Genomic DNA, 20,923 nt, shown 5'->3' with positions numbered 1-20,923 from the left:
GCCACTCGGTTCTCCCTGATGGAAACTGTTTACCTTCAGTGTTTTGTGCTTCTGATCATTTTAATAGACGTCAGCGTCACTAATTAATGACGTTCTATTAAAAGACTGGTTTACCAAGAGAGACGCTGGAGGACTTTCACCTGAAATGAGTTCATGAAGCCAGTCTGGTTATAAAAATGATAACAGGACATCAGAGCCAGAATTACTCTTTTAGTACTTTTACTTTATACTTAAGTACATTTGAAGGGAAATACTTTAGTACTTTTACTCAAGTGGAGGTCTAAAGGGAGGAACTTCTACTTTTACTGGAGGAATATTTTACCTTGGGGGTCCCGACTTTAACTCTAGTACCTGATTTGAGTACTTTATCCACCTCTCCGTCCTGCACAACACTCACTGGCTTCATTACTGCACATATTGCTGGTTTTACTACTCCACAAATTTCTCTCCACAGCTTTTTGTTCTGTCCAGTTCAGTGGCTTGATGGACAGATTTAAGACTTCTCTTACTGTCTATCTTTCTGTTTCTTTCTTAGATGTGTCATCCATGTGCCATCTGCACAATTCACAGATAGAAACATATGTTGATGAGATTTTTTTCATGCATACTGCTTATCCACTTTAATAATAGCGCCAGCATAATGTGCCTCAAAAAGCAACATATGGTGTCTGTATTGTGAACATTAGCAAATTATATTTCTGGATGTATTCTACATTATCCTAAGTAGGGCCAATGTGTAAAGCTGCTTTAGACATGTTTTGAGCTGCGTGCATGAGTCACATTTGTTTGGCTACAATTGTGAATCCACTGTAATTATAACATGGAAACACAGCTGTTTTCTTTTGTTTGTCTTTTTTGTCATTTTTATGTAGCTAGTCATCCTCCTCTTTGATGCAGAGGTGGCAAGAAAATAATCTTTGTTTTATTTGAGTCTTGGTGCAATTTTTACATAGTATAGGTGGGACGCTGAGGCAGGACGGAGTTTTGAATGGTTGAACATGGCCTACTTACTTAGCCCCGGTCTTCCTGGGTTGGTTAAAGCCAGCATCTTGACCTCCAGTTGTAGTTTTATTGGAGATGTGCAATGGATATATTTTACATGGTTCAGTTACTTTGATTATTATTAAGGGCACTGTACATTTGTTTACTCTGCAGCTCTCTGACTCTGATTGGCCGATTGGTTCACGTGTGGTAAAAATCAGGCAATGTGTGTAGCTAGTACTGAGTTTGATAACCATGAATATAAATTTTGGGGTTTTTTGAAGATATTTGGTTTTCTGTTCCATTTTCATTTTTTGTATAAGCAGCATTCAAACAATAGCCTTGATGCCTAGATTCTGTGCCACCTCTATGGCGCTTCTGGGCTTTTGCTCTTACGTGGTGCTTATGCACAGGTGGTATGTGTGTAGCAGGCCTAAGGTTGGGCATATGTACACACACACACTCACCGATCATTTTATTATTTACACCTTGCTAGTAAAAGGCTGGACCCCCTTTTGCCTTCAGAACTGTCTTAATTCTTCGTGTCAGACTTTCAACAAGGTTTTGGAAACGTTCCTCAGAGATTCTGGTTGGTTATTTGAGTTCCTGCTGCCTTTCTATCATCTGGAACCAGTCTGCCCATTCTCCTCTGACCTCTCACATCAACAAGGCATTTTCGTCCACACAACTGACCGCTCGCTGGATGTTTCCTCTTTGTCGGACCGTTCTCTGTAAACCCTAGAGATGGTTGAGCGTGAAAATCCCAGCAGATCAGCAGTTTCTGAAATACTCAGACCAGCCCGTCTGGCACCAACAACCACGCCACGTTCAAAGCCCCTTAAATCCCCTTTCTTCCCCGTTCTGATGCTCGGTCTGCACTTCAGCAAGTCGTCTTGACCACCTCTACAGGCCTAAATGCAGTGAGCTGCGGCCGTGTGATTGGCTGATCAGCTATTTGTGTTACCAAGCAATTGAACATACCTAATAAAGTGGCTGGTGGTGTATGTGTATATGTGTGTATATATTTATATATATATATATATATATATATATATATATATATATATATATATATATATATATATATATATATATGTGTGTGTGTGTGTGTGTGTGTGTGTGTGTGTGTGTGTGTGTGTGTGTGTGTGTGTGTGTGTGTGTAATGATGCATTATTTTGTATTTATATTGTTTATACTGTTTAATTTTTCTGATGTTTTCAGTTTTTTTTACTATTCTACATGCACTGACTAAACCCATGACATGCTCAGAACAGTGTATCCTGACTTAATTTATCAATAATAATATCGTCCTATTGCCCTCCCCTATGGATAACATGAAAATCACTTCAATTTTCATGGAATATTATGAGGCATGCTGCTGAAATATCTCTCTCTCTCTCTCTCTCTCCCTCCCTCCCTCCCTCTCTCTCTCTCTCTCTCTCTCTCTCTCTCTCTCTCTCTCTCTCTCTCTCTCTCTCTCTCTCTCTCTCTCTCTCTCTCTCTCTCTCTCTCTCTCTCTCTCTCTCTCTCTCTCTCTCTCTCTCTCTCTCTCTCTCTCTCTCTCTCTCTCTCTCTCCTTACAGACGATGGAAAGCTTTCCCTAGATGAGTTCCAGGCGTTCTTCTCTGATGGAACACTGAACGAGGAGGAGCTGGAAAAGCTGTTCCACACCATTGACTCTGATAACACCAGGTCAGGGTCCCACTCACTCAGGGCTCACAGTGACCGTGACAGTGCAGCTCCCTGTGTTTCTCACCTACAGCAAGAAGAGGGAAGGAAAGGGCTGTAGGATGTAGGATGAGTGAGAGGAAAGGACTTAACAGGCAGAAAGGGATTTAGTGAGAAGATGAATAAGAGAGAACCTGAGGGAGGAAAACAGGCATCAGCAACATATCTCCTTTACTACCTCTCTCTGTATCTCTCTTCTCTCTCTGACTCTCTTCTTCCTCTTTTCCTTTTTCTCTCTCTTCGTACCTGTCTCCCTCCCTCTCCCTCTACTTTGTCTTTCTCCTTCTCTGCCTCTCTCCCTGCTTCATTCTGCTCTAAATCTTCCTTCGCTGTGTTTCTCTCTACCTTTCACCTTCCTCTCTCAGCCTCTCTCTCTCTTTTCTGCTTCTTTTCTCCCCCTCTTTTCCGCCTCTTTCTCTTCCTGTCTCTCTTTCTCTTTGTACCTTTCTCTATGCCTTTCTCTGCCTCTCTCTCTCTACCTACCTTTCTTTTTTCTCTCTTTCTTGCCTCTCTCTGCCTTTCTCCCTCTCTTTTCCTCTGTCTAACCACTCCCTCTCCTCTCTGTCATTCTAGCTTTCTCTCTTTACCTTTCCCTCTCTTGCTCTCTCTCTCTTTTTCTCTGACTCTTTTTCCCCCTGCCTCTTTCTAAATCTTTCCTCCTTCTCTCTCACCCTCACTTTCTCTCTGTGTGAATGTGTGTACTATACAGTATGTACATGCCATGTTTCATAACTGGACCTCGGCTGTCACATCTCACTGCCTGTGTGTGTGTGTGTGTGTGTGTGTGTGTGTGTGTGTGTGTGTGTGTGTGTGTGTGTGTGTGTGTGTGTGTGTGTGTGTGTGCCTCTCAGGAGGCTGCTCTGCTCCGCTGTGCGTATTGTCTTTAATCACATTTCAGAATGAATTATTTAAAAAAGGTTCTGTTGACTCTTCAAGCCCAAGTTCTAAATAATGAACCACCAGAGCCTACAACTGACAGAGAGAGAGAGAGAGAGAGAGAGAGAGAGAGAGAGAGAGAGAGAGAGAGAGAGAGAGAGAGAGAGAGAGAGAGAGAGAGAGAGAGAGCGCAAGGAGACAAAAGGAAAGAAAGAAGAAAGCAGGCAGAGGTGTAGAGATAGCAGTGCGAGATGTGGGGGAGGGTTGAGGACAACAGCACTGACAAGCAGGGAGAAGAAGAAGAGGAAATGTAGAGGAGGAGGAGGGGAGAGACAGAGACAGCAAGGTAGAGAAGAATCAAATGCAGAGGGAGGAAGAGGGTCTCTGCAAAATACACTTTGTCTCCTCTCCCTCGTCCCCCTTATGGCTTTATCTTTTAACATATTGGGGTTCTTAGTTCAGCCTTTCTGGATTTCTCCTCGTCCAAATTTACTGATATCTCCTCCACTATATAAGCTCTCGTACCTCTAGATGTGAAGTGTGAAGCGTGAAGTGCTCAAAGGGTTTTTTTCCCTTCCTGCCTTTTCATCATATCAGAGTGGATACGTTGCCCAACAGCGCAACACTGTCATACGCAAGTGCGCTCCAAATCAGAAGAGACACTCTGGTAGATGTGTCTGTTTGCTGTTTAAGCTTCAGTGAGATCATCAGTCACATATCAGATGTTTTGAGAAATAGCAGATTGGGCTGCCTGTCTGACTGAAGGCTGTCACATGCAAACAGACACAATTATAAACTTCTGACTCATTTTCAGAAGTGAATGCTGGATCCAGTCTCAACTATTTGAATAACTTTTTCACCCAGATTCTGATACCAGTAAAATCCTTTTCTGCGTTATTTCTAGGGGTGTAAAATGTATTGGTGCATTGATCTGAAGCTGCATTGATTTTAGAATGTTAAAATTGATTTTTTAAAATTTGTAGTTCTAAATTCTTATTGGCTGAGCCACGTTTAAAGATCAATATACTACAGTAAAACACTCAGTGTAAACACATATGACTGCACACATCAATTGAGCTCCACTAAGGCAAGTTATTAAAGACCCTTCATTTGAACTGTGCATTGAATAACCACAAACAACTCTTACCAAGCTTTGTCACAATGATTCATAATCTTTATTTATATGCTGTATTTTGTCAACACAGCAAGAAGCTACGTGAAGTGATTTTTCACCATTTTGCCTAACACTCCTTACTCATTTTAACATTACTGTAATGCATGGTTTCTGGTGTCTGGACTGAAAAGCATTTTACAGGCTTCGCAAACTTATTCTTAGTAGCTCTCTTAAAAACAGTTATATTTCATAATTAACTGTGGTATAAGTAAGTTGTTTCAAGGAGTTCAGAAGATGGCCAGTGGGTGATGTGTTAATAGGCAGACTGAAGCCCAGCTGTTCGTGTGCTGAGTGAACAGCAGGCTCTTGTGCATGAGAGAGAAAATAGTAATAGTACTGTAACGAAAACCGTGTCAAAAGTTGCCAAGAGATTCATGCAGGGTCAGCTAGTCAAGTCAATAACAGTAATGGGGAAAATATTTTACTTGATTATATCTGAGCCAAGTCCTCATAAGAAAGGCGTCACTCGGCGGTCATCTTCGCAATGCCGCTAGGCAGTTATTTCTAGCCATACCAGACCAAATTCCTCTCCCTTTGAATAATGAGAGACCAAAATACTCAAAACTAAGGGCCACATTACTGTTTTAAAACCATATTTTAAATCACTGGTAAAATCTGACAAAAACCTCATGAACAGTTTGTAGTTTGACTCAGTAACTCACAAAAAGACTGACCTTTTGAGCTGTTCTGGCTGCTGTGCTTGTGCAGATCTCCACAACAAGGGTGGCTTTCCCTGCTAGTGTCACGGTATCATTGACCCTTCTCCTCTTAGCAAGCTGATTGGCTCGTTTTCTTGAACGGCAGGTCAGGTGCCACGTTGAGGTTGGGGGCTTTCCAGTTGATATTTTACCTGGTCAAGAGTCTCTTCTTTTATAATGTCTCTGATCTGAGTCCGCTTCTAGTCTCTTGGCAGAATGGCCACTAGGGGGCGTGCAGGAAGAGGCTACTAATCAATTACAACAACGTGTTATTTTCACTGTCTGTATTTCACTGACCAAAATATGTGAATCAGATTAGAGTGACATTTGAAATTTCAGGATGCATTGATTAATTTCTACCTGGATCATTGTGAGGTTAGTGAGATTTACAACACTGCTTCTCACTCATCTCAGACTGGAAGACTGGACAGGGTCAGAGCAGCGGTGGGACTATTTACAGCTTGTTTATCCAGCTCACTGCCAACCAGGAAAGGCTAGAAAGCTGAAGAATTGGGACAGGGCCCTCAACTCATCCAGTCCTCTACAGAGGAACAAAGCCTGTGTCTGTACCTTTAGACTGGGTGTCAGGCCAGGAGAGGTGACCTTCAAGAGCTCCTGAGAAAAGAGAGGGCCACCAGGTTTCTCGGATAAAAAGAGGGCCTCAAGGGCTGTGAGGTTTATTAGCCAGGGTCACCGTCAGTCTCCGTCTGCCACCTGCAAATGTCATTTATTTTCTGATGCTCTTTTCTTGCATGGAGGTGGAGGAGGTGTCCTTTGCTCTTTTTTGGTGGTGGCACCTCTATTTTAAGTTGCAAGAGAAAAAAGAAATAACTTCAAGATCAAAAAGAGGGAGGAGAGAGAGAGAGAAGGAGAGAGAGAGAGAAAGAGAGAAACAGGCAGAGATGAAAGAGTATCAGGATGGACAGGAGACAGGACAGGTGACTTGCTGTCATCTAAAGTCTTCATTAGCTGTGCTCTTTTCATGATCTTCTCCCTCCTCATCTCTTGCTCGCTCTCTCTCTCCTCTCCCACTCTTTCTTTCAACCTCTTTTGTCCTGCCAGGTCCTCAGACATACTGCTTACCACATCAAGCTCGTTATGTGACGGCCACATGTGTTTGAAGCAGGAGAACACAACGAATTAGCATGTCCATGACATCTTGAGCTTCAAAAGCCTGTTCTGCAAATGTATCACTTTGTATAATAAGCCACATCTGGAAATGTTGTCAGTCATTTTAGCTCGTCAGAGTGTCCTTATATGCATTCAGCCCCGTTTATTTCAAAGCAGCATCAGCATCATAGGATGTAGGTGAGTGAATCGGCGATTCAGCTCAATTACTGTCCAGTATAGTATGGAGTCTCTAATTTCATCTTGATTTAATTTGATCTGTCTCCTTCAGTAACTTCTGTGTGCTCATTTTTAAACGTTTAAAATTGATGCAGCTGAATCCCCACCTTCAGACACCCCCCTAATGGCCTGGTAGAGGAGCGTTGAAGTTTTCTGTAGTTTCTCCATTTAACGTTACACTGATACAACTTCAGAGGTCCAGTTTACATGCAAGGGGTCAGTGTGGTCTTCTGATAATACTGGTTAAACCCCTTTTAAAAGTAGCCTAAAATGCAGTTTTATCCCTCAGTTGAACTGGGCATTTTTTTCCTTCAGTAACGTTGTTGGGTATATATTTTGATAGAAATGTGTGAGATTTTCATCTTCACAGGTGAGGAGGGAGGTCAACATTTTAAAAAGTGGTTGTATTGTGTTTAAATGCTATTTGTTATCGTAGCACTTGCTGTCTGTTTTATCTCAGCACGCCAATTTTTGTGGATGTGTGTGACCAGTGTTCAGAGCAAGGGACTCTCACCTCTGTCCTTTCGTCCCTCGTTGCTCACTAGCAGCTCAACACAGTCACAATATTTCACACACAGAAAGCCAACAGTATCCCAGTGCATCTAATAACAAAGGAAGATGTTTTATTTTATTATATTGATGAATAATATCAGATTTAATTTTCAGTCCACTGGCAGAACGGCTGCTAGGAGGCCTCCAGAAATAGGCTTTTTTAAGAAGTCCGTTTACAAAATTCTGTCATGCCTCCTTTGGTTACTATTGCTACTTTCATAGCACTTGTACTTAAAGTACTAAGCAGCAACACAAAAAACATGTAGATCTAATACTAAATTATGTGTTAGCAAGTACAGTAATCTCTCTCCTTGGAGTACGCATGTATGCCTGCTACTGATATTGAGCTGGGTGTGTCCAGCTACATAGCTCAATCCAAAACGTTTAGAATTTCATGAGCAAAATAAAAAACTACACCTGCCTCCTGTTTATCAGGACAGCATGCATTTGATAGCATGTCCCCCAGTCCCTATCCTAATATAGTCATTTACTGCCACCATTGTTCTCACCGCAGGTTTGTTTGAAATCTTTCCTGCGCTTGGGGGATGATATGCAGACGATATCTGTAACTGGCTGAAAGATGTGCCAGTCATTACTTTGCATATGGTCAATTGATCAGTTGTGCTCCTGCTTTGTTCAACTGAAAACGTGCAACCTCTCTGGCCCTGTGTAAATAAAACTGGACACGATTGGACATGTTGAAGGATTTTATTCCAAATCCATTGTGAGACATTTTATAGGGTTTTTTTTTTCTTTCCACGCTATATACTGTTGGGAGTGGGCTTTACACATACAAGAAATATCAGTGCAGTAATATTATTAACGCCACCTTTTTTAGAGCAACAAAAACATGTTTTACATTATATGTCAGTTGTTATTCTTTTCAAAAACTTATTTCCAAACCTGTTACTGATGGTTATACAGCATTTTGGATGAAACATACCATCAGCACATCACCTAGGAGTTACTTTTCCTGTGTCCTTCTTTGCGTAGGTAATTGATTTGCTCTGATTTACGTGGGAGGCCACTGCTGTTCAGAAGCAAGCTGATGTGTTGACCGCAGGTGCTTTAGTGATTGAGGAGACTTTTGTCCACTCTCTCACTCGCATCTGTTCACATCACATCCAGCTAGGGTTTCTTTAGTGTTTGTCACTCAGACATGTTAATGAAGTGCGATCATTCGAGTTGTTTCAGTGAGAATGCACCGACGTGGAGGTGGCTGTTTGTGTGCGTGTAACTATCGGATCTAATTTGATATCCCCACGATAAAGAGGGTGGTGTGATGTATGTGCATGTTTGAATTTTTCCCTGTTTCTTATCCCTCTCTCCTCCTGCCTCTCCTTCTCTATCCCTCCATATGCTGCCCTGTTTTCCTGTGATGTGTTAGTAATGTTGACACTAAGGAACTATGTGGTAAGTATCAGAGGGATTGCCTGCGTGTCTGTGGTTGCGTTTTGGGTTTGTGTGCATGCAGACGTTCAGATTTTTGCATGAATATGGTGATGAATTTCATCATTATTGCCTCCAACCCCATCCCCGTCTCCTCGTCTGAGAGTGACAGCAGTAAAAAGTCATGCAGATGTTTTGTGTTTCATAAACAACACTCAGCATGTCTTAGCTGGCATATGTGGGGTTGTGAGAATGGGATCGAGGACATTAATGTCAAAATCAGTCAATCAGTTCAGATCATGAACTCATGGTTTGCCTTGCCTCACTGATTTATGTGTTTTGTGTGAGTTTATCTTCATGTTTGAGCCTTTAGCTCAGTTTAATCCACTTTTATCCTGTAACGGCACTCTTATGCTCATTCATTTAACTTCTTTTATATCTATTGTTTTAATCATGTTTCTTATTTTTATTCTAATGTTTTATCTCCTTCTTTTTAATTTGATTAACTTCTTTTAAATCTATTGTTTTAATTGTTTTTTTAATTTACATACATTTTATTTTATTTACATTAATTACATTTTTCTGTATTTTTTCATTTGTAAAGCACTTTGAATGACCGTTGTGTATGAAAGGTGCTATATAAATAAACTTGCCTTGCCTTGCCTTGCCTTGCCTTGTGTTCCTTGTGTAAAATGTTTAATGGCCTCTTCCCTTCACTTTCCTTCTCTGCTACCCAGACTACTTTGCTAAACACATGGGGGAGTATGAAGGTGTGCTGGCATCTCTGGAGACACTCAACCTTTCAATCCTCAAAGCCATGGATTTCACCAAGAAGGTTAGTGTAGCGGAAGCTGTCTAATGTGCAGGCACACATGCGTGTTTGTCTTTGTCAGCATGAGCACTAATTCACAGCTGCTTTCACCCAAACCTCTGGAGATCGATATTCTTCAAGGCAGCGTGTTTTGTGCTCAGCTTTCTTTGTTCGATAATGAAAGTCAACAAGTTCTGTTGATGGTCCCAGTGGAGTACGCCGGTGTCCGATATTAGGATGCGCAGTCCAAATTGGAGTCGGCCTCTGATAAGCCTGCGCTAATGGAAGTCTCTGAGGACAGAAATATTATCCTAGGCCTAGAGTAAACAATTGGAGTACAAAATATGAGGATGAGACAGGAGTGGGCTTTGTGTGTGTGCATGCGTATAGCCACACACACGCATGTTAACATAGCAGTCGCTGCCAGTCTGCTAAATATAACCGTTCGTTTCAAAGATGCACTTGCATATTCTGTTTCTTATTTGCTGCTCATTAGTGCTCAGTCTGACAGGCTCGCACACAGCTGAGCTTCAGCCACGCTGCAGCACATAAACAACACTGCTTTGTAGGACACACAAAAACCCTTTAATTTCTCTTTAATTTGACTTTCACTCCTCTTCCATCTCCGCTCTCTCTCTCTCTCTCTCTCGCTTATTCGTCATCTGAAATATCTCCAGTTGTTTTTAACATGGAGGAGTGAAAAAAGGTACAAGGGACTGTGGGACAGCAAGCGGCATGGCGAGGAAAATTGAACCAGAGGAGAGGACAATTAGCACTCTGTAATGTCTTCTGGGTTCCTCAAACATAAGAGGGCGCTCCCAAGCGGGAATTAATTTAATTAATTAATTAAAATGAAGCATTTAAGCAAAATCATAGTTTATGAAGAATTCAATTTTTTAAGATACAAAACACATTCATTTCATGAACACAGGGAACAGCATGAAACGTTTTAAGCACTTTTGAACTCCAGTTGTGAGAGTTTAAAACGGCACTTCTTGTACGTCCATGATGTTCGCTTCCCAACCAATCAGCACTCGGTAGCAGTAATGCTAGCATCCATGAGTTTTCTTTGCTTTTTTAGTGAAATAAATACTTTTAGTGTCTAAAATTTAAAGAAACTTCTTCTGGGTAAATGGTTAGAATTTATTTTGACATTTCCTTTTTAGCCATTTAGCTCCATTAGTTGAGGACTTGCTCGTGGGCATCCTCTGGCATTTTAAGTTAAGTGATACTTTTTTAATCCCACAAACAGAGAAATTCCCCCTCCGCATTTAACCCATCTATGGAGTGAAACACCACATACACACACACTAGGGGGCAGTGAGCACACTTGCCCAGAGCGGTGGGCAGCCCTATCCACGGCACCCGGGGAGCAGTTGGGGGTTAGGTGTCTTGCTCAAGGACACCTCAGTCATGTGCTGTTGGCTCTGGGGATTGAACCGGTGACCTTCCGGTCACAGGGCCAGTTCCCTAACCTCCAGCCCACGACTGCCCAACAGGCATGTTTTTGAGATGACAGGGGAACTAGGAAGAGGCCAGGTCGATGTGAAGCCCAGTCAAACTTTTCACTTTCCGAGTCCACAGATGGAAAGTTAGTATGTTTTCATTATCATGCAAGCCAGTGCTGTTAACTGTAAAACGTGCCACTGTTTTAATTCAGTTCTACCTGTGCCTTTTGAGGTTCCTCTCAGAATTGTTGATTGACATCTGTGATATGTATGATTCATCCAGTAACCCTGTGAACACCATGACTGGAAACCAAGGGAAGTAAGATCCAGACTGGAATGTGAGATTGGGCACCACACTGGTTCTGGTTGAGACGTCTTCAGCGCAGTGCTGACCAATCATACAAAAGTAACTTTACGTCATCTGTGCACATTAAGGATGCGCTTGCATAGTCAGATCTGAACAACACAGAGGGCAGGTTAATAACAACTCTGTCTGGGTTCCCCGTTCTCTACAATCCACAGCTTCACAAATACAAAAAAGACAGAAGTAAAAGAATTTCTGCACGACATTGTCGGTGTTCCTGATGAAACAGTTGTAGGACGCTCATGCATGTCTAATGCATGTTTTTAGGTTGATAGTCAACGTGATGAACTACACTGAGTTTTGTAACCTTAGAGAACCTTCTCGAGAAGAGAATTTATTAATTCATTTGAAATGACTGTTTGACAGGCTAGTTCTTGTCCTGCATTGTGGACAGACACGCCCCTCTAGTGGCAAGGCCCTGGTAAAGGAAGCAGAGGTGGAGTATTTAGCACTGCATGCAGTGGACATGCAACATTACCAGTGGTGGACAGTAACTGAGTAACTGAGTAAATGTAATTGGTTTCCGTACTTTAGTATTATTTCATGTATCAGTACTGAAGTTTCTTCATTACTGGGCGACTTTTTCCTTTCACTCCACTACATTTCAGAGTCTAATATCGACTTTTTCCTCCTACATTTTGAGAAATCTGTCGTTCCTTTTGGTTTCTGTGTGTATAAAAACGTCACATGTCAAAACGAAAGAAGCGCAAAGCCAGAGCACCAATCAGGGCCCAGCGGTCACTTTGTTTAGAGCTGGTTTTGACCTGTTGGTCATACCGACCCAGTGCAGCACGCGGTTCAACGTCAGCGCAGCAGCGTAAAACTTTGGGAGAGTCTGTTCAACATAAATGATGAACTAACCTAACTTTGTGTAAATAGAGCTCAATATAGAAATATGTCCACATATGCAGTCGAGACTGACGCGGCTTTTTTCTGAATTTCTACAAACACCAGTTCATTTTATAGTAAATGAGTTTGGGCTGGTTTATGTTTATGAACAGACGCCTACAGATCAACATAGTAAAGGAGCTCATCTGTGATCCTGAGTTTAAAGCCAGTTTTTATTCAACTTAAACTTGGAACTAAGTTGTAAATAAATCTGAAACTGAAACTTTGCTTGTGTGTAAAAAGTGATTTCAGAGCCACTCGGTTCTCCCTGATGGAAACTGTTTACCTTCAGTGTTTTGTGCTTCTGATCATTTTAATAGACGTCAGCGTCACTAATTAATGACGTTCTATTAAAAGACTGGTTTACCAAGAGAGACGCTGGAGGACTTTCACCTGAAATGAGTTCATGAAGCCAGTCTGGTTATAAAAATGATAACAGGACATCAGAGCCAGAATTACTCTTTTAGTACTTTTACTTTATACTTAAGTACATTTGAAGGGAAATACTTTAGTACTTTTACTCAAGTGGAGGTCTAAAGGGAGGAACTTCTACTTTACTGGAGGAATATTTTACCTTGGGGGTCTCGACTTTAACTCTAGTACCTGATTTGAGTACTTCGTCCAGCTCTCTCTCTCTCTCTCTCTGTCTTTCTTTCTCTCTCTCTCTCTCTCTCTCTCTCTCTCTCTCGTTCTCTCTCTCTCTCGTTCTCTCTTCTTCTGCTCTCTCTCAATCCTTCTCTTTTGACTCTCATCCCTTTTTCTCTTTTTTTGCTCTCTCTTAGTCCCTCATACTCTTTTCCTCTGAGTCTGCCTCACTTTTTTCTCTCTCTCTCTTACTCTGTCTCTCTCTCTCTCCCTGACTCCCTCTGTATGTCTCTGTGTCTCTTGCTCTCAGTATTTGACAGTGTGTGCTGTTTGAATGATAGATCATGTAGAGCTTCTTGTTATTACTGCAGGTTAGAGCTTCTTAAAGACTGAGGTGCTCCAGGGCTATAAAATATCCATCCAAATACAAACCGAGTTTACGCTTTAAATATTTATGACCCATTTAGGGTGTAGTGCTGTGTGTGTGTGTGTGTGTGTGTGTGTGTGTGTGTGTGTGTGTGCTCATTGGCAGTGCAGGCTGTGCTGCAGTGGCCTCTGGGACCAAGCGCACGGCCGTTCTGATGAAAAAACGTTTCTGTTTAACTGCGACTTAAACGACTACAAACAAGCACAACTTCAGTGATTCAGGAAAGCTAATACTTTCCTGCCTGTTTAGTGCCCTATTCTCATTTCCTCCTCTCTCTCCCTCTCTGTCTCTCTCTCTCTGTCTCTCTGTCTCTCTCTCTCTCTCTCTCTCTGTCTCTGTCTCTCTCTCTCTCTCTCTCTCTCTCACACTCTCTCTCTCTCTCTCTCTCTCTCTCTCTCTCTCTCTCTCTCTCTCTCTCTCTCTCTCTCTCTCTCTCTCTCTATTTCCCTCCCTTTTTGTCTCCTGTCATTTTCACCAGCCGCAGCTGTGCTTGTTCGTTCTTTATCTCCTGCTAAGACAACACTGCTCATACTGATGTTTTCCTCAGGAGAAAGAGAGAGAGGAAGCCATGGTTTGGGGGGGGGTGCAGCAGATTCCTCTCATCTGCTGTCTGCACATTCCTTCATAGACAAACTTCAGCTTTTTAGACAGCTGAGGAACGTTTTATCGAAGCTGGTAAATGAATGGAGTGTGCATTAGGAACTAACCAGTAGATCACTGGCGGCTAACATCAGCGATGATTACGTCCCTGATAAAATTTGAACACCGTCATGGTTAAAATAACAAAAACATGTCAAATGCCTTTTTACACCTAATTTTAAGCATGATTAAATGTGACATAGCTACAGTATTTGTATTATGTAAGATTACAAGTTTACGGTGTTTTTATGTCTTTTTTTAATTTTTATGTCTTTTTTAAAGTTTTAGAAATGTTATTACAGGTTTGTTTAGTTTTCAGTTTTGTCAGCTCACATTTGATAAGTGACATATCAGTCAGTAAAGCACTAAACTGAACCTACTCTACTTTTTGACTGTGCTGAGTTACGTCGGCTGATATTATCGGTTATCAGCTGGGGACCATATCTGAAATTTTCTGTGTATATATCAGCTGATGCTGATACATAAACATTTATAAAATGTTGAATTTGTATTTACATCTTGATTAACATTATATAGAAATATACCGTTTATTTGTTGAGAGTTATAAATGCAGAAAAATGAACAGAAACAAATGAAAGTGCTGTTATTTTAGCGCACTATAGCCCAGCATCATCTAAAGCAGAGGTCGGCAACACCGCTCCGGAGCCGCATGCGGCCCTTTTACTGCCCTGCTGCGGCTCCACAGCAGCAGTAGATTTTTAGGTAAAAATAAAATAATCCTCCTTTGCAGTAAAACAAAGCTCTGCTGATCATTCTAACGCAGTTTTAACAATAAATGGTCTTAACCGTGGGGCGGCACAGTGGCGCAGTGGGCGGCGCTGTCGCCTGACAGTGAGGAGGGTCTGGGTTCGATTCCCTGGCCGGGTGACTGGGGTCCTCTCTGTGTGGAGTTTGCATGTTCTCCCCGTGTCTGTGTGGGTTTCCTCCCATGGTCCAAAGACACACAGTCAGGCTGACTGGACATGCTAAATCCCCCCTGGGTGTGAGTGACTGCCTGTGTCTCTCTGCCCTGCGATGGATTGGTGACCTGTCCAGGGTGCATCCAACCTTCCGCCCGGTGACCGCTGGGATAGGCTCCAGTACCCCCAGTCTAGGTCTAGCTTGTAGCAAGCGAAAAGGCTTGAGAACGATTTCTTATCAACATCAATCATTTGGAAACAGACAGACTTATTTGTGTTAATAAGGAAGCTGGTTTCTGGATACATTTAATCTTCAAACTTGTCAGACACTAAAAATGCATCTCATTTGCCGGCTTCTTGCTCCAATTTTGACATTCGTCCTTAAATGGGACAACAGTTACATACTGGCACCTCAGGCGCCATTTAAGGTGGATCAATTCCAACAAGAAGCTGGTGCATTAGAAGCTGACTTCAGCCTCATAATAAAATCAAACACAAGAAACTATTTACAAAAACTATTCGACCTTAGTGGAAAAGTTTCCTGCCAGAGATGCAAGAAAAGCAGCTATAGCTGAGCTAAAGCATAAAGTAGAGGAGAGTAGGTCTGCATTTTCATTTATATTGTATTTTTTAGCCTATACCAGGACACTAGCACAAACTGATATTTACAGCCAAGACGGTGAAATAATATTTCAATAAAATGGACATGGTTGTGGAAAGAGAGAAGGAGAGATAGAGAGAAAGAGAGAGAGAGAATGGGATATGGCAGATCAGACAGAGAGATTGCTTTGCCTTGTGAGTAAGGGTAATGCGATATGGAGGTGATGCCTCTCTCTGTACCCTCCAATGTGTTATTCCAACAAAAACTGTCATCTGATCCGGCTTGTTTCACTCAGAAATCCACACATTGTTTCCTCTATTCCTGCAAGTCATATTGCACCAAAAAACAAGGGTGACATTTTATTGCCAATCACTTACACAAGACCCTTTCAGATCTACATAAAAGCCGGTACAGTTTTCTATACCTTTTAACAGTGAAATCAACTGTATAACAGAATCTAAGAAATTTTGCATTTTCAGTTCAACACAGCAAAGCACAGAGAGTGAATTAACACTGGACGACAGTGGGTCAAAACTCTTGGATAGCTTGGTGAGGAAAGGACCTGTATAAACATTCACAAACTGAGGTTTGCTTTGTTGGCCTAATACCAAGTTTCACAGGTATAAACTGCATTGCAATCCTACAGAATATATCAAACCTCCTAGTATCCCATTACCCCTTATAGGCATGATACTGGGCTACACAGCCTTTCCATTAAGGTCTTGCCTCAAGGGTCTTGGTTCAATAGTCTCTCTTCTTTAACCCCTTGAAGGGCAAAGGTTTATTACACACTTCTAAAGCCTAAGAATAGCTCAGCCAGTTTGCACTGAAGTCCCTGTAGTTCCTGAATAATAAGCCTGGGATTTTAGGGGTTAACAGAATGGAAAGGCCCCAAGATTGATGTCTACGTCAAGGTGGCTAATCAAATGAGTGTTCTGGAAATGTTATTTACCGTGGCAATTGGTATGGCTCTCGCTATTCAACTGCCCATCACTCGCTGACGCCACAGCTCCTGTAGCAGACTGCCAGTAATTATTAATGTAAATGTGATATTTTCATACCGCTCATGAAATATTCATGCTTTCACAGGCTTAGCATCAGTGAGCAGGCTTAGAACATTTGTAGCCCATTGTATTCAGTGTGATTGTTTGGCAAAGATAAACATCATTAAGCTGTCATTGGTATGATTTCTATATTAATTGAATACAAATATATTTATTCTGCTCAGTATGTGAATTTTAAAGGCTTCAGTGTGATCCTGTGTCCATGCAGTTCTATGAAAAAGTCAGAGACCGTTTATTTATTTCATTTCCAGTCAAAAAGGCCTGGTAGACCGCCAAAATGGTCACCATCATATAAACAGACCTCCATAAACAGAGTCCAGACCTCACTAAAAGTATTTTTCCATCCATCCATCCTCCACCGCTTTTCCGGGTCCGGGTCGTGGGGGCAGCAGCCTAAGCAAAGAGGCCCAGGCCTCCCTGTCCTCCGCCACCTCCTCCAGCTCTTCCGGAGGGATGCCGAGGCGTTCCCAAGACATTCGAGAGATATAATCCCTCCAACGTGTCCTGGGTCTTCCCCGGGGTCTCCTCCCCGTCTGACATGTCTTGAACACCTCCCTAGGGAGGCGTCCAGAGGCCATCCTTACCAGATGCCCGACCCACCTCAGCTGGCTTCTCTCAACGTGGAGGAGCAGCGGCTCTACTCCGAGCCTCTCCCGAATCACCGATCTTCTCACCCTATCTCTAAGGGAGAGCCTGGCGACCCTGTGGAGGATGCTCATTTCAGCCGTTTGTATCCGTGATCTCGTTCTTTAGGTCACTACCCGAAGCTCGTGACCATAGGTGAGAGTCGGAACGTAGATTGACTGGTAAATTGACAGCTTCGCCTTCTGGCTCAGCTCTCTCTTCACCATGACGGACGGTATAGGGTCCGCATTACTGCAGACGCCGCACCAATCCCCCTGTCAACCTCTCGAAGAAAGAAAAACAGCAGGACCCAGCTTCCCTCACCCGGATTAGGGTAACCGGCGCCTCACCCTGGAGCCAGGCCTGGGGGAGGGGCTCTTCGGCGAGCGCCTGGTGGGGGGGGCCTTCAGCCCGAAAGAGTTACATGGGACCTCCCTCCCACGGACTCACCACCCGTGGGAGAGGCGCTTATGGGGGTCCGGTGCATTGTGGATCGGGTGCCGGCCGAAGGCAGGGGCTTTGGCGTTCCGATCCTCGGCTACTAAAACTGGCTAAAAGTACTTTTGTTAACTCAAATTACAAAATGCAACCACCTTCTAAGACTGAACTTTGGAGGTGTGGAAAAATATCCCTGTAGATACCTTTAAAAAACTGAAAACAAGCTGTAAGAAACGCAAAGCATGGACACTCAAAAGGTAGTCATTCACATTTAGTGCCTGATCCCTTTTGAGCTTAGTTTAATTCTGCTCTGCTGCATTTAAGTCTAAACTGCTTTATTGATTTTAGTCTCTCTCAAAAGCTTTTTCCATTTTACATCAGACTAAAAGTATCTAAATGAGAGAAGAATAGAGCTTTCATTTCCTGTGCAGAAAGATGCTGTACTGACAGGTCAAAGGTCTTGCAGTGGTTTATAATCTGGTGCTTATGTTTAAGTTGCTTCTTGGTAGCTAATTTCACTTCTGTTTGAGTCGTTATTCCACTGAAGGCTTTTCAGGCTACTCTACCTACTGCTGGTCAATTATCCACACAGTCCAGTGCCCTCAGCGTGGCTGTAGCAGCGAGCTGCTCCAGCTGTGAGGTTCTGCTCTTCCGAGAGGAGCTGGATCTCTGTGCTCTTCAAGTCTCTCATTAGCAGCTGCTACATCTGACAACCCGCTGAACAAATGAGCTCAATAAAAGTGCACCGGGGTGTCAGAGCAGAGGAAGGCTCTGTTCCTCCATCTCCACATGTCTGAACAGGAGAGCGAAAGAGTAAGATTAGAGCAGCTGAACGAGATAAAGAGCGGAAAAAACCTTGAGCTCGCACTGTCAGGGGTCTCTTATCTCCCTCAGGTTTAGGCTAGCATCGTTAGCCTCAGAGGCAGTGAAGACAGAGCATCCAGAGTTGCAGCTGACAGCTTCTGAGGAGCAGTAGCATTTTCAAGAATAAAGACAAAAGCAAAGGTACGATTTATCACGATGTCGTGTGCTCTGTGATGCCCTTACACTGAGGAAAAGAGGCCTTCACACTCTGCAGGGCAGCTAACCTCACTGGCTGTCCAGTCTAAAGCTGTCTCTTGCAGGATGTTTAAAGATCAACAAAGTCAGGCACTTTCTTTCTTTTTCCTTCTTCGGGTAATTTTTGAGACATATCAGTTGTAGAGGGGCTGTTCTATAGGACTTGCCCCTCTTTGTCTATAACTAACAGTCACTAACAGTAACAGGAGTGTATTGGGGCAGTCGTGGGCTGGAGGTCAGGGATCCAGCCTCGTGACCGGAAGGTCGCCGGTTCGATCCCCAGAGCCGACAGCACATGACTGAGGTGTTCTTGAGCAAGACACCTAACCCCCAACTGCTCCCCGGGCGCTGCGGATTGGGCTGCCCACCGCTCCGGGCAAGTGTGCTCACTGCCCCCTAGTGTGTGTGTGCGCTCATTAGTGTGTATGTGTTGTTTCACTGCCCAGATGGGTTAAATGTGGAGGTGAAGTTTCCCCGTTGTGGGACTAATAAGGGTCAATTAATCTCAGTTGGAAAAGCTAATAATAGTTCCATGTTTAAAAAAGGTTGTTCCTCTAGGGTTCTTTGGTAAAACCAGTGGTTCTCTTTAGAACCATGATTTCTATATATATAACCATTTAAAGTGTAACTGGTTCTGTGCATGGTGAAATGGTTCTTTGGATTGATTGAGCATGTGTATGTGGTTCTATGTAGAAATGACTCTATAGCACCAAAAGGGTTCCGCTACTGTTACAATATCAAGCTTTTTGAACACTTTTTGTTGGTGCTATTTGGAATCATTTTCAAAAAGGTTTTATATGGAACCAAATACAGCACACTGTCCATCAATCTGAAGAACCATTTCACCATGCAAAGGACTGCTTCTTCAATGATGGACACTTTTTCAGTTTTTAGTGAAGGATGTAAATTTTATTCAGCAAATGATCAATTACAAAATCATATTTGTGAACAGAATGGGGGGCTTTGTCATCTAAAGGTTTCCTCTTTAGTTTTGCTCTGAAGCTGTGGGGCTAATGTTCATCACCGACTAGTAATGAAAGCTCATATGACACCAATTAGCACCGTGCAAAGCTCCATTGCTAAGTCATCACACAGTTGCTTCCAGTGGTGCTCCAAGTGGAGATGTTAAAGGATCTCAAATACACTTGATTATGTGGTTTATATTCACTGTATGGATTTACGAATTAACAACCATTTGTCTCTGTGTCTGCACCCTGTGAAATTAGACCATCCATGCAGTGAAACACCCACATACATGCACGCTAGTGAACACACACACTAGGGGGCAGTGAGCACACTTGCCCGGAGCCTGGGGAGCAGTTGCGGGGACCGTCATGGACCGTCAGCCAATACTGTTATCTATGAAAACACAATCTACTATTGTTTTTAGCTCTGCAGGGTATATATGTCTGTTTTAGCAGTTTCTATACAATATTTTAAAATTCTTAGTGAGAATCATACAATATTTTGTGAATATATAAAGTCATTAGTTCCTTACTGTGTACAAAAGAAGTGGTCGTGTTCTGTGGAGCCCCACCGAGGACATCCCTTCTTAATAAATACATGCAGCCACAAATAAGGAACGTGTGGGAACATCTTAGTTATCATAACTTAATTATCTTATTCCTATGCATTATTAAGTCATGGCATTGCACATAGCTTAATAAGTTGTGGCCATGCTTTGTCTTTATTGAGAAGATAAATAAGAAGTTGAAGCAAAAAAAAAAGTCTCTTCCATTTCTGTGAGATATATATAAAAAAAATTAAATATATATACACACACACCAAGAATGATGTCAGTAGTGTCGAATATAGAACATCTGTTACTCTGAAGTGGGATGAGGTGTTCACTCATCCACTGAAAACCCTCTCTAGATGATACTGAAGGATGTCTTAAGTGTCTACAAACAGGACAATTGGTAATGAAACTTTGGCAGTGAAGAATCTGTGTTGCATAATACTAAGAAATAGTAGTGATTCATCACCAAAGCTGTTGTGTTAATTGCAAAGTCTGAGGATTTCTACAACATGTATTTTTAATTGGCCCTTTAGAAAGTGGAAGTGGCTAATGTATAATGGGGAGGGGGTATGAGAAAATCATTTTTTAACCACGTCTCATCTTCCTCCTGTCAGTCCAACACACACATTTTAATGAGCTCCTCTCATTAGCTTTTCCTTAGCTTAGCCGTCTGGAACTGGCTCATGCATTTACACACCATGCACCTTGTTAAGACTTCAAATAGAGAAAATTATGCAGTGTGTTTCCTTCATTCAGTATCCAGTGTTCAGTGGTTAAGGTGCTTCTCACAA

At 42.4% G+C, this 20,923-nt stretch overlaps 1 protein-coding gene across 2 annotated transcripts in view; it reads left to right on the top strand.

The window, feature by feature from the left end:
* Positions 1–20,923, top strand: part of necab2 (N-terminal EF-hand calcium binding protein 2) — a 152,737-nt gene that overhangs the window by 56,025 nt on the left and 75,789 nt on the right. For both annotated transcript variants that reach the window (XM_037539707.1, XM_037539706.1), the window contains exons 3-5: positions 2,565–2,673; positions 8,744–8,769; positions 9,483–9,580. In XM_037539707.1, the coding sequence (XP_037395604.1) occupies positions 2,565–2,673; positions 8,744–8,769; positions 9,483–9,580 (233 nt within the window). The remainder of the gene's footprint in view (positions 1–2,564; positions 2,674–8,743; positions 8,770–9,482; positions 9,581–20,923) is intronic.

The sequence above is a fragment of the Pygocentrus nattereri genome, chromosome 7, assembly GCF_015220715.1.
Source record: "Pygocentrus nattereri isolate fPygNat1 chromosome 7, fPygNat1.pri, whole genome shotgun sequence".
NCBI classification, from domain to species: Eukaryota; Metazoa; Chordata; class Actinopteri; order Characiformes; family Serrasalmidae; genus Pygocentrus; species Pygocentrus nattereri.
The sequence above is the reverse complement of the archived record's forward strand: the minus strand, read 5'-3'. Positions and strand labels throughout refer to the sequence as shown.